Consider the following 14467-nt stretch of genomic DNA (forward strand, 5'->3'; position numbering starts at 1 on the left):
TCAGTTTAACCTTGGTGGTGGGGAAGTGTTTTAGAAACAATAATTTGGGACAAAATTAATAGTCACTTTGGTAAATGCAGATTAATTAAGGGAATCCATCATGGATTTGTTAAGAGCAAACCATGTTTAACAGCTCTGAAGAAGAGTCATACGGACTCTCTCTCCACAGCTGCTGCCAGACCTGCTGAGTTTTTCCCAGCATTTTCTGTTTTTATTTCATGTTTAACTAACTTGCTTGAGTTTTTTGATGGGGGCAGAGAGAGGGTAGGTAAGAGTAATGTGGTGTACATGGACTTCCAAAAGACATTTGATAAAGTTGCACTTCAGACTTGAGCAAAGTTAGACCTCGTGGAATAAAAGGGACAGTAGCAACATGGATCCGAAATTGGCCCAGTGACAGAAAACACAGTAGTGGTGAGCGTTTTTTTTAGACTTGAGGAAGGTTTTTTATTTATTCTTTCACATGACGTGAGCATCGCTGGCAAGGCCAGTATTTGTTGCCCATCCTTAATTGCCCTTATGGTGGGGTTCCACCATAATTATATATTAATGATCTAAACTGGTGTACAGGACAAAATTTCAAAACTTCCAGATGACACAAAACTTGGAAGTGCTGCGAACTGTGAGGAGGATTATGTTCAAAAGGGCATACATTGTGGAATGAATGCACAAGTGACCGATAAAGTTTAATGTGGAGACGTGTGAAGTGATTAATTTTGGTGGAAGGGTGGTAAAATGAAGGGTACAATTCCAAAGGGGTGCAGGAGCAGAGGGACTTGGGGTATATGTGCATAAATCATTGAAGTTATCAGGGCAGGTTGAGAAAGTGGTTATTAAAACATATGGAATCTGGGGCTTTATAAATAGGGGCGTAGAGTATAAAAGCAGGGAACAAAACATAAGAAATAGGAACAGGAGAAGACCATATCGCCCATTGAGCCTGCTCTGCCATTTAATATAATAATGGCTGATCTTGGGTTTCAACTCCACTTTCTCGCCCACCCCACATATCTCATAAGCCCCTGAGAGATCAAATATTGTTATGATCAACGAGGGGAGGTGGTGGCGTAGTGGTATTGTCACTGCACCGGTGATCCGTAATTTGAATCCAATAAAAATCTGGAATTAAAAGTCAAATGATGACTGTGAAACCATTGCTGATTGTCATAAAAACCCATCTGGTTCACTAATGTCCATTAGGGAAGGAAATCTGCTGTCCTTACCTGGTCTGGCCTGCATGTGACTCTAGATCCACAGCAATGTGGTTGACTCTTAAATGCCATCCGAACAAGGGCAGTTGGGGATGGGTAATAAATGCTGGCCGTGCCAGCGATGCCCACACCCCATGAACGAATTAAAAAAAAACTTGTATGAAATACTGGTTCAGCCTCAACTGGAGTATTATGTCCAGTTCTGGGCACCACACTTTAGGAAGGATATGAAGGCATTAGAGAGGGTGCAGAAAAGATTCACAAGGACGAGGAACTTCAGTTAAGTAGATAGATTGGAGGAGCTGAGGCTGTTTGCCTTGGAGAGGAGAAGGTTGAGAAGAGATTTGACTGAGGTATTCAAAATCATGAGGGCCTGGACAGAGTAGATTGGGGGAAAACTTCCCATTGGTGGCAGGATTGAGATCCAGAGGACCCTGATTTAAGACAATTGGTAAAAGAAGCAATGGTGATATGAGGAAAAGTGTTTTTATGCAACGAGCGGTTAGGATCTGGAATGCACTGCCTGAGAATGTGGTGGAGGCAGATTCAATCATAGCTTTCAAAAGAGAAGTTATCTGAAGAGCAGAAATTTGCAGGGCTGCAGTTGGCGGAGTGGCACTAAATGAATTGCTGTTGTAGAGAGCCATCTCAGACAGGATGGAGCAAATGGCCTGCTCCTGTGCTGTAACCATTCTATGGATATAAATTGGTAGGTATAAAATATTTGGTGGCATAGTGGTATTGTCACTGGACTGAGACCCAGGGTAATGCTTTGGGGACCCGGGTTCGAATCCCACCACCAGATGGTGAAATTTGAATTCAATAAAATGTGGAATTATAATGACCACAAAACCATCGCCGATTGTTGTAAAACTAATGGCCTTTAGGGAAGGAAATTTGCCGTCCTTAGCTGGTCTGGCCGACATGTGACTCCAGACCCACAGCAATGTGGTTGATTCTTAAATGCCCTTTGAACAAGGGCAGTTAGGGATGAGCAATAAATACTGGCCTAGCCAGCGATGCCCACATCCCATGAACGAATAAACAAAAATTAAAAAGGCAGAGTGGACAGGATAAGACCCAGTGCAACCCTGGATGTCAGGGACATCCTGGGAGGCAGAAGAAATTGATCCTGTAGAAGGTAGAAAGCTACGAAATGAGCTATTCTGATTAACAAAGTCTAATGCTGCAAAAAAAATCAAAGCTAACACTAAGGGAATGCTAACGCAAAACATTGATCAATAAAGTATGTGAAAATAGGAAAATTATTTCAATGGGAGATTTCAAGAAACCCAGTATACACATTGAAGACCGAAGTGGTTTAGTGTTGGTGAAGCTGTAACACAATATTGATTTTAGTTGGATTTGTGTGGAGAGGGCATAATGCTCATTTTCCTTTGTAAACATTTGATCACCCAGTATGTTACGAAAACCACAAGAGGAAATGCTGGCCTTGACCTAGCATTGTTTGTGATCTTAAATGGATTAACAAACAAATTGAAAGTGAAATGAGGAAGGAAAATGACTTGTACAAATTCAGCAGGGTGAAAAGTGATGAAAATCACTAGGATGAAAATGCAGAAACATGTTAAAAGGATGATTACAGGGATGTTTAAGTATTTTTGTTCTCACAATCAAATCCTTTCATGGCTTTGCCCCTCCTTACCTCTGTAACCTCCTGCAGCTTTGTAATCCTCTGAGAACTGTATTCCTCAAACTCTTCCCTCCCTCCCTTGATACTACTGTTGGCCTGTGGTGGCCTAAAGTTTTGATATTCTATTCATAAACCTCTCTGTCTCTCCGCCTCTTTCTTTTCCTTCAAGAGCTATCTTTAAATCTATTTCTTTGAAAAAACTTTTGTCACCCTTCCTAATATTCTTCCACTCATTGCCAAGTTCTGTCTGATGTTTCTGCAAAGGGATAATTTCCCATGCCAAAGGTTTGATTTATTCGGTCATGGGAATCACATTGCTGTCGAGGCCAGTATTTTTTTTCCCATCCCTTATTGCCTTCAAGGAGATGGTGGGAGCCACTGCCTTGAAAAGCTGCAGTCAGAGTGGTGTAGATACACCCACAATGCTTTTCCGGAGGGAGTTCAGGATTTAGACCCAACGCTGAAGGAGGAAGGCCAATATATTTCCAACTAAAGGTGCTAAATAAACACAGGTCATTGTTGGTGAAATAGCTAAAGATGAAGTTGAAAGAGATCTGGGAATCTTAGCAGATTTGGCCCCAACATGTCCAAACATTGAGGAGCAAAAATGAACCAAACTACCTGGAATTTGATAGATATACTGAAAACAGTAGAATACAAATCTGGTAAAGAAATGGTCAAACTTGTCGTGCCCTGGTCAGACCAAATGTTAATACTGCATCTAAAAAATGCAAGAGACTTTCATGTGTTAGAGACAGTGTAGGGAAGAGTTAAAAGGCTGACCCCAGTGACAGGTCTGTGTTACGAGGGAAGGATGAAGAGAATTGGACATTTCAGTCCTGAAAGCAGATGTTTGAAAAATGAACTTAAAGAAGTATACAAGATTGTTAAACATAGACCAGAAATAACCAGGAATATTACTTGATATGTTGTTAAAGTACAATCAGAGGATATAGATTCAAACTGGTGAAAAGAGATTTGAAGCCTGGTATCAGCAGATTCTTCCCACAGTATGCTTAATGTGTGGAAATAAACGCCCATTTGAGTAGTGGTGGCAAAAACGCTGACAGTTTAAGAAACAATTGAGTGTAGCAGTGAGAAGAGTGGGTGTAGTGATGAGAAGAGCAGGTGTTAGGATCACTGTGGTTGAAAGCATTAAACCTAAACCTCTCAACCTTTTAGCCTTGCATTCCTCTTTTAAGACTTCATAAAACTTACCTGTTTGACCAAGCTTTTGGTCATCTACCCTAATATCATCTTAGGTGGCTCAGTGTCAAATTTTGTTTTATAATGCTCCTTTCAAATGCCTCAGGACTTCCATTATGTTAAAAGATGCTATATCAATATGTTATTATTAAGGTGGATCAAATGACCTGCATCCATATTATAATGAGACCCTCAAAACTATGATAACTGTTGGTTCTTGCAGTGCCTGTAATTTTATTCATTAAGTGAATAAAGTGAGAATGTTTTAAGTCAGAGTTCAGAATTTCCTATAACCTGTGCTTGATTTAGATAAAATCTAGGTTTGTTATCACATCAGATCATTTAAGTCAATGGCATAAAACATAGTGTATTTTCTTTCTCCTGATTATGATGTGTAGAAGAGATCAAAAGGTCCCATCAGCAGATGGGCAGGCATCACCATGTAAGTTTTTTTTCAACTGTTCACCATAGCTACTGGGAAAATTACAGTCGATGTTGAATATGTAGGAGTGAATTATGAAATACTGATTTTACTGCCCATTGCGTCCTCCATATGCCCTGCAAGTAGACTAACAATTGGCCATATTCTCTGGGAAATGGTCACATGAGGGATGAACCCACTGTAGGCTTATTTATGAAGTCAGACGTGCTCCTGAGTGACCACTCCTGCCACACATTAGAAAAAGGTTGACTGAATCCTGGAGTTTAATTTTTTGTTTTATCACAGTATGGCAATAGGTGAGTTTTTGCTCAAGGTACTAGTTACTACCTAAATCAATTCAAAAATGTCTATTTCTTCAACTGTTCTGTCTAAAGTGTTGAGTGATTTTTATTGCCTTCTTATAGAATCATATAATTTTGCAGTGCAGGAGGCCATTTGACCCATTACTCTTTTGCCGGCTCCCTGGAAAAACTGCCTATTTTACTCATTTCTCTGTAACCTCTTACATTTTCCTTTTTCAGGTATTTATCTGCTTTCCTTGTAAATTTATAATGGCTTCCGCTTTTGCCCCTTTTACTGATAGAAATGTCTATGTCCCAACACCCTTCTGTGTTTTTATTTAAGTGTCTCCCTTCATTCTTCTGGTAATGAACTTAAATTTGTATTTCTGTTGGGCTTGTTGAGTCCCTTTGGAAGATAAGTTCTCGTGTTGTAATTTATGAAACAGTTTAATAAGGATCAACGCTTGCATCCATGTAAATTACGTAGAGATCTTTACTGTTGTCTAGACCAGTGGCTGTGTTAAGCACACCACTGACTCTTCTAATATTTGACAGGAACTGCCAGGTTCTACCTTGCCCAATCGTGGGTCTGCTCAACATACCAGCCTGTTGATCCTAGATCTGTGATGCTGATTTAAGGTGCCATAATCACAGAGTAGGCATATCTCCTTTCACTGGAGTGGATTTCTGAAGCACAGGCACAAAATATTTTATTTTTATGTCTTTGAAACCCAGCTTCCTGCGTGGCTTGCTCATGTAATAAGCCCATTCTCCACAAAGTAAATTATTTGAAAATAAATAAGTTCACCACTTATGCATCTTCCCCCTTTTATCCCCTTGAACTTTATTATAAAGATTATCAAAGCAGAAGGAGCAAAAGTCATTCCTTGCAAGAAATGTTAGCCTTGACTCGGTAGAAGGATTCTTGCCTCTGAGTTAGGTCGTGGGGTTTTAAGGCTTTAATGGCTTAATCACAAAATCTAGGTTGGCTCTTTAGTACAATACTAAGGGACTGTTGTACTGTTAAAGGTGCCTTCTGGATGAGACAGTAAACTGAGGCCCCATTTCCCTTGGGTGGCTATAAAAGATCCTCTGGCATTATTCAAAGAAATGTAAGGGAGTTGATGTTCCAATTTATCTGATGAGTTGATTTATCCCTCAACCAATGACCAAGAAAAAAAACAGATTACCTGGTCATTTATCTCATTGCTGTTCCTGGGACCTTACACAGCAACTCCCTTCCAAAAATTCAAGGAACTATTTTGATGAAATTTCTCATCTGTGAGGAAGAGATTATGTTTATTCTGGCCAGTCCCTTTAGGCCACAAAGCCTGATTGTTCCCAATTGCTTCCTGTGGGGAAATGTCTGTATATGGGGATAACCTGAGATTAATTAGATGAAAGGAACCTGTTCAGTTGCAGTTGTTTAACAAATGATATTTGAATCAATCAGGTGGAAGTGCCACAAAAGTAAAATACTTCAAAAGTTGGAAATCTGAAATAAAAATAGAAAATGCTGGGAACAGTCAGCTGCTCAGGCAGCAACTAGGGAGAGAGAACAGAATTAACTTTTCAGATCGATGGCCTGCAGAGTTGCATTGGATAAAATCACCAAATTCACTGGAGAACAGATATAGTACCTGAATCCTTCCTGTCTGCACATTTCAGGTACTCACTTGATAAACCTGCTGAAATATTGGGAGAGTTCTGTGACCCTGCTCAGTCTACATTCAATTTGGACATCTAGTTCAGCTTGCGTTCTGAGCTGCACATTTTTCATTGCAAATATGTGAATAGGAACCTTATTTAGTTCAGTTTTATTTTTCAGCAGTTCGGTTGTAATGATACAGCAGACAGCAATTCCTTTCCTTTCCTTCCACAAGGGTCTTGAGAGGTTTAATGCATTCTTTTCAAGCAGTTAAGCCTATTTTATCTGGCCTGCTGACCTACTGTTTGGCTCTGATGCTTTTGTGCTTTTTTTGATGCCTACTTGAACAAGAAATAAAAATGAGGTCTGGCGTTGTGCTTGGCTTGTTAGAACTTTCAGTGCGGATCTGGAAATGAGAGAATTTTTTGCTAGTTACTGATCCAGAACCAATAGGAATTGAAACTTCCAGGCCTGAGATTGCAAAATGGGCCCATTATCTTTCAAAAAATAGAAGTCAGTTTTGTAGATTAGTATACGGGAACATCAAGAGAACGAACATTAATCGGTATCAAAGTCTCGAATTCTTAGACTGCAAACAGACTGAGTTCTTAAAGGCTGTGCAGTGCTGCTTTGTAAGAACATAATGAAATGTAGAATCAGTTCTGTTCAATTGCTGTATTCAAATATTCTTAATTTTGGAATAGAAGATTTAAAGCTACTTAAGATATCCAGAACATTGGACATTTATTTATACAGCTATTAGTTACACTTCCCACAAACATATCTGAATCCCGATGCAGTGTCAGGGCATAACTAGATTTCTAGTTTGGCACAAGAACATTGAACAATAGTCTCTCCATTCCTGATGAGTCGAAGATGTCTTTTCTACTGAGATGGAAATTCAATAACTTGAATTATGCAAGGGAAATAATGCAGCAAAGTGAGGGTTGAGTGTTTAGATCGAATTGTTTAGTTTAAACAAATTTGAATTGCAAGAAATAGATTATTCACATTTTGCTTTCTGTTTCATTGGTGTTCATTGGTGGCTCAATTGGTAGCATTCATGCCTCTAAGTCGGAAGATTCTCAATTCAAGTCCCGATGCAGGACTTGAGCACAAAACTTATGCTCTAGTGCAGAACTGAGGGACTGCTGTGATTTCAGAGTTGCTGCCTTTCAGTTGAAATAGTAAATCAAGACTCCATCTGCCCTTTCAAGTGGCAGTGGAAAAGATCACGTGGCAGTATTTCGAAGAGCAGGATGGCTATCCCTGGTGTCCTGTCCAATATTTGCCCCTCATTCAACATCACAAAAACAGGTTATTTGCTCATTATCATGTTGTGGGAGGTTGCTGTGCAAATAGGCCGCTTTGTTTCCTTTATATTACATTCCTTTCCATCACAACAGTGACTGTTTTTCAAAAAAAATGAAGCACTTTTGAGTGTCTGGTGTCTATAAAAGGTGCTATATAAATGCAAGTCTTTTCTTTTTTCTTAATTTTTTTCTTGGAATGTGGGCGTCGCTAGTAAGGCCAGCATTTGTTGGTCATTCCTAATTGCCCTTGAACTGATTGTCATGCTGGGCCATTTCAGAGGGCAGTTAAAAGTCAATCACGTTACTGTGGGTCTGGAGTCACGTGTAGACTAGAACAGGTGAGGATGGCAGATTTCCTTCCCTGAAGGGACAGTAGAGAAATTTTTACGAGAATTGATGATAGTTTCACCATTACTGAGACTAGCTTTATAGTCCAGATTTTATTAATTGAATTTAAATTCCACCAGGTGCTGTGGTGGGATTTGAATCCATGTCCCCTGGGCATTAGCCTGGGACTCTGGATTATTCGTCCAGTGACATTACCAGTATGCCACCGTCTTCCCTGAGATTAGTATTTATTCAGATCTTATGTATTCATATGGCTAAGAAACTTTGAAATTTTCAGTTCTTAGAGCTTTGATATTTTATCAAAAACAAATTGAAATGCCCCTTTTTAGATGGCTGTCTCACTTTAACCTTGTGTCAAGGTTGTGGAGTTCTGGGATTCTGTGATTATTTAATAATGCAGTGATTTGCATAGTATAAATTAGTGGATTATTAGCGACCACTTTTAATTATTAAAAATGTGTAAGAAAGTAATGGGCAAATAATTGGCAAATGAAGCTCAACATTAACGAGTACGTTTTAGTAGGAAGAATAGAGAAGTTTTTTATTTCTTGGAAAGTAAAAGTCTAGGTTGGGTAGAGGAACAATGGGATCTTGGAGTACAAACACATCAATCACTAAATGTTGTTGCACTGGTTAGCAAGGTTTTCAAAAAAGCAAACCAAGCGCTTGGCTTTATGTCTATGGAGGGATAGAATTGAAAAGTAGGGAAGTTATGCCAAATCTGTGTTGAAACTTGGTTAGACTGCACTTGTGGGGAAGAGCATAACTAGAGATTATCAATATAAGATGCTCACCAAGAAATCCAATAGGGAATTCAGAAGAAACTTCTTTACCCAAAGAGTGGTGAGAATGTGGAATGGTTGAGGTAAATAGTATAGATGCATTTGAAGGAGAAGGGAATATAAATTTACGATAGTAGATTTAGATGAGAAAATATGGGAGGAGGCTCAAATGGACCATGAAAACTGGCATGGACAGGTTGGGCCGAATGGCCTATACTGTATATCCTATGTAATTGTACCAGAGATTGACCATATGTATAATTTTGATAAAGCGGAACACTTTGGTTGAAATTCTACGCAACTATTAGTACTCTGTCCCAAAGGTATTTGGAATTTTTATAATTTAGTGTGTCAACACATGCCTTGTCTGTACATTACCAATCTGTTATGCCTCTAGGTGGCATCTCAAAGCCCTGTTGACCCCGCAAAGTTCTCCTTGTTAATATTTAGGGGCTTGTGCCAAAATTGAGAGCGCTGTCCCATAGCCTAGTCAAGCAATAGCTTGACGTAGTCATACTCACCAAATCGTACCTTACAATGTCCCAAACACCACCATCACCATCCCTGGGTATGTTCTGTTCCACTGGCAGGACAGACCCAGCAGAGGTGGTGGCACGGTGTTATACAGTTGGGAGGGAGTTGCCCTAGGAATCCTCAACATCAACTCTGGACCCCATGAAGTTTCAAGGCATCAGTTTAAACATGGGTAAGGAAACCTCCTGCTGATTACCATGTTCTGCCGCACTTCAGCTGATGAATCAGTACTCCTCCATGTTGAACACCACTTGGAGGAAGCATTGAGGGTGGCAAAGGCGCAGAATGTACTCTGGGTGGGACTTCACTGTCCATCACCAAGAGTGGCTCGGTTGTAGCACTACATACCGAGCTGGCCAAGCCCTGAAGGACATAGCTGCTAGACCGGGTCTGTGGCAGGTGGTGAGGGAACCAACAAGAGGGAAAAACATACTTGACCTCATCCTCACCAATCTGTCTGCCGTAGATGCATCTGTCCATGATAGCATTGGTAGGAGTGACCACCGCACAGTCGTTGTAGAGAAGAAGTCCTGTCTTAACATTGAGGACACCCTCCATCGTGTTGTGTGGCACTACCACCCTGCTAAATGGAATAGATTTCGAACAGATCTAGCAACTCAAGACTGGGCATCCATGAGGTGCTGCGGGCCATCAGCGGCAGCAGAATCGTACTCAACCACAATCTGTAATCTCATGCCCTGGCATATCCCCCACTCTACCATTACCATCAAGCCATTGCGTCAACCCTGGTTCAATGAAGAATGCAGGAAGGCATGCCAGGAGCAGCACCAGGTATACCTAAAAATGACATGTCAACCTGGTGAAGCTACAACTCATCACTGCTTGGCACGTAAGTAGTGCTAAGCAGCATGCAATAGACAGAGCTAAGCGATTCCACTACCAATGGATCAGACCTAAGCTCTGCAGTCCTGCCACCTCCAGTCATGAATGGTGGTGGACAATTAAACTCAATGATGGGGGAGCCCAGCACATCAGTGCAAAAGATAAGGCTGAAACATTTGCAACGACCTTCAGCCAAAAGTGCCGATGATCCACCTCGGTCTCCTCAGGAGGCCCCCAGCATCTTCAGCCAATTTGTTTCACTCCATGTGATATCAAGAAAATGGCTGAAGGCACTGGATATTGCAAAGCCTATGGGCCCTGACAATATTCCAGCAATAGTGCTGAAGACTTGTGCTCCAGAACTTGCTGCACCCCTAGCCAAGCTGCTTCAGTATGGCTACAACACTGGCATCTACTCACCAATGTGGAAAATTGCTCAGGTATGTCCTGTACACAAAAAGCAGAACAAATCCAACCCAGCCAATTACTGCCCCATCAGTCTACTCTTCAGTAAAGTGATGGAAGAGGTCATCAACAGTGCAGTCAAGTGGCATTTGCTTAGCAATAAACTGCTCACTGACACACAGTTTGAGTGCCAAGGGCACTCCTTCCCTGACCTCATTACAGCTTAGGTTCAAACATGGACAAAAGAGCTGAACTCCAGGGGTGAGGTGAGAGTGACTACCCTTGACATCAAGGCCGCACTTGTCTGAGTGTGGCATCAACAAGCCCTAACAAAACTGGAGTCAGTTGGAGTCATGCCAAGCACAAAAAGATGGTTGTGCCTGTTGGAGGTCAGTCATCTCTGTTTCAGGACATCATTGCAGGAGTTCCTCAGCAGTAATGTCCTAGGCCCATCATCTTTGGCTGCTTCATCAATGACCTTCCTTCCATCATAAGGTCTGAGGTCGGGATGTTTTCTGATGATTGCACAATGTTCTGCACCATTTGTGACACCTCAGATATTGAAGCAGTCTGTTCAAATGGAGCAAGACCTTGACAGTATCCAGGCTTGGGCTGACGAGTGTCAAGTAACATTCACACCAACACTGACCATCTCCAGCAAGAGGAAATCTAACTATCTCCTCTTGATGCTGAATCCTCCACTGTTGACATCCTGCGGGTTACCATTGAACAGAAACTGAACTGGACTAGCCCCATAAATACTGTGGCTACATGAGCAGGTCAGAGGCTAGGAATCCTGCGGCGAGTAACTCAAAGCCTGTCCACCATCTACAAGGCACAAGTCAGGAGTGTGATGGAATACTCCCTACTTGCCTGGATGAGTGCGGTTCCAACAACACTCAAGAAGCTTGACCACATCCAACCATCCAGGGCAAAGCAGCCTGCTTGATTGGCACCCCATCCACAAATATTCACTTACTCCACCACTGACACACAGTGGCAGCAGTGTACGTCATCTACAAGATGCACTGCAGGATCTTACCAAGGCTCCTTAGGCAGCGCCTTCCAAACCTATGACCGCTACTGTATAGAAGGACAAGGGCAGCAGACAAATGGGAACACTACCACTTGGAACTTCCCCTGCAAGCCACTCACCATCCTGACTTGGAAGTATATCGCCATTCCTTCACTGTTGCTGGGTCAAATCCTGGAACTCCTTTCCTAACAGCACTGTGGGTGTACCTACACCACATGGACTGCAGCAGTTCAATAAGGCAGCTCACCTTCAACTTCTCAAGGGCAATTGTGGATGGGTAATAAATGCTGGCCTAGCCAGTGATGCCCACATCCCATGAGCAAATAAAAGAAAGTAGATTTTTCCTATTATAAAGCAGCCGACCATGCTGTCAATTTGCAGCTGTTCAATTTTACCACTAAATGGAGCACCCAGACTCCTATACAGTAGCATCACTGATGCACTGAGGAAAGTTTGCTTTGAATTGACTTTTTGTGGGCACGCTCACAGGATATCCACTGTTGTGAGAAAGTATTCTGTTGCCTGAAAACTTTGTCTCACTGTTAAGATTCCATTTGAATCATCCGATATGATTCTATAAATCCTCTTATGAATCTCCTAAACCTTCATATTTTCTACATCACTGCGACTTCCCCCTCTGGCCTGTCAGATCCCTGCCATTGTCCATTTACTTTTGAAACCCTCATCCATGCCTTTGATACCTCCCTGTTTTGTCTATTTGAATGCTCTCCTGGTTGACTTCTCACCTTCCATCCTCTAAACTTAAGCTCATCCTAAACTTTTCTGTGCCAATTTAACTCGCACCCCATCACCCCTGTGCTCGCTGACCTACTTTGGTTTCTGGCCCAGCAACTATCTCAAATTTGAAGTCCTTGTCCTCATTTTCAAATCCCTTCTTGGCCTCGCCCCACCTGATCTCTGTAACCTCCTCCAACCCAACAAACTGCCAGGAACTCTGTTCTTCCAATTCTGGGCTCTTTTGCACCCCTGATTTCCTTCTTCCCACTATTGGCAACTGTATATTCAGTTGTTTAGGCCCTGAGCAGTGAAATTCTTTCCCTAAAACACTCCACCTCTCCCATTCCCTCCTTTAGAATGCTCCTTAAAATTTACCTGTTTGACCAAGCTTTTGGTCCCCTGTCCTAATATATCCATATGTCTGGTTTTGTCTGATAATGCATCTGTGAAGGGTCTTGGGACATTTTATTATGTTAAGTTGCTGCACGGCCCTGTACTTGATGGCTCCCTGAGCTAGTCCTAGAACACAGTTGGCTCTCTTAATCCTAACTCAGTTTCTCCAAAAGCCTGGAAATAATCTCACTCCAATTCATAATGACTGCTGCTGTTCTTATTAATGTCCAAATGTAGATTTTAATGTTAAACAAAAGGGTCCTAATGGAAAATATAAGACTTGTTTCTTATTAGAAATTATTATTAATCATATATAAGTGAACTACCAGGAGCTGGTACTTTAATGCGTTGGTGCATCCTGTGCAACAGAAAGTTTGGACACAAGTTTGAGCCTGAGATGAGCAGTGAATTTCTAGTTACATCTGCAGCATTGGCAGCATATGGTAAATAGATATTAGAGGTAGAGTGACAATTTCCTTATTCCTCCACTTCCTTTTGCAGAACCTTGTCTACTGAGAGCACATAAGCACATATTTTGCAACCATGAGTACTATGGCCAAAATTTTTTGACAATTAAAATTAATGAATGAAATTATGTGAAGCTTGCCCGTAATTGCGCTTTGAAGCAACGTATGTGGCATCAATGTTGGAACGTTCATTCAAATAGTGAACCCGAGAGTGCCTCACTGCAGAGAAAGAAGATCAGTTGAGTCATCCCCAGTTGTAGTTCCACACCACCTTGCTTCTGCAACAATTTTTATTTCTAACAAGGACCTTTTTGACTTGACAATCTTTCAAGCCATAAGTATGCATTGGATTGAGTTGACAATTTATGCCTTTTTGTAAGTATCACAATTTGTAGCGCAGCGTAATTCAGAACTTGTTTCTGAGCTTCAGTCCCATTTTTTTTCGCAATTTGCTAATTATCAAATTTTATGACTGATGATTTGAGATTTCTCCCTTCTCACTTGGGCATTAACATATTTTAGATGAACTGAAAGCTATGGATGATTACTGCCAACAGTTCTTAAAAGCTTTAACACGCTTTGTACCCCTTTTGTTTCAGTGCTGAGAGATGCTGAGGTGGTTGCTGGGAGGAAGAGATGTGCAAGAACCAGTGGAGGTGTTGTATGAATCTCTTATTCTGTGGCAGATCACTTTGTTGTATACTTAGCTTTTTGCATCTACCAAGTTGAGAATATTTTACTATTTTTTCAAATAATTTCCAGGAATATTTACAGCAGCTCCCCATTCTGGTTTTTCCTTTTGAATTATTAAGTATATTGTGAATTGAATTGGTTAGAACAGGGTTTCCCAAACTGAGAGTCGTCACCCCTAGTGGAGTTGTCTGACGAGCAATCGGGGTTACAAGCTCTGAGGCAGCAAGTAGCTGTGGAGTGGAGACTCAGATTTGACTGCCCTGGAATTGGCTGGGAGGCCCCTTTAAATATGTGATATTTTTGTCTGTGGGCATGGCCTAATCCAATGAGACCTGAGGCCCAATCATTGACACCAATGGAGCCTGCAACATGGTAGGTGTCTTAGCTTTTTGTGCATTTTTCCCTGTTGTTTGAACCCCCAACCCTCAACATATGTCCCCCCTGGCCCCACAGCTTTCACTTTGGGGTTGCAC

The 14467-nt window shown here is 41.4% G+C and overlaps 1 protein-coding gene across 2 annotated transcripts in view; it reads left to right on the top strand.

Moving 5' to 3' along the window:
- The first annotated feature begins 4688 nt into the window (after positions 1 to 4688).
- wdr41 (WD repeat domain 41) overlaps positions 4689 to 14467 on the top strand; it is a 63121-nt gene continuing 53342 nt past the window's right edge. Inside the window, exons 1-2 of one of the 2 annotated variants that reach the window (XM_078563405.1) lie at positions 4689 to 4809; positions 13901 to 13957. In XM_078563405.1, coding sequence (XP_078419531.1) covers positions 13910 to 13957 — 48 coding nt within the window. In that variant the 5' untranslated portion in view covers positions 4689 to 4809; positions 13901 to 13909. Of the gene's footprint in view, positions 4810 to 13183; positions 13295 to 13900; positions 13958 to 14467 lie in introns of those variants that run through there. The other variant, XM_078563399.1, reaches the window with a different exon arrangement.

This window comes from Cetorhinus maximus, chromosome 2 (genome assembly GCF_964194155.1).
Source record: "Cetorhinus maximus chromosome 2, sCetMax3.hap1.1, whole genome shotgun sequence".
Classification (NCBI taxonomy): domain Eukaryota; kingdom Metazoa; phylum Chordata; class Chondrichthyes; order Lamniformes; family Cetorhinidae; genus Cetorhinus; species Cetorhinus maximus.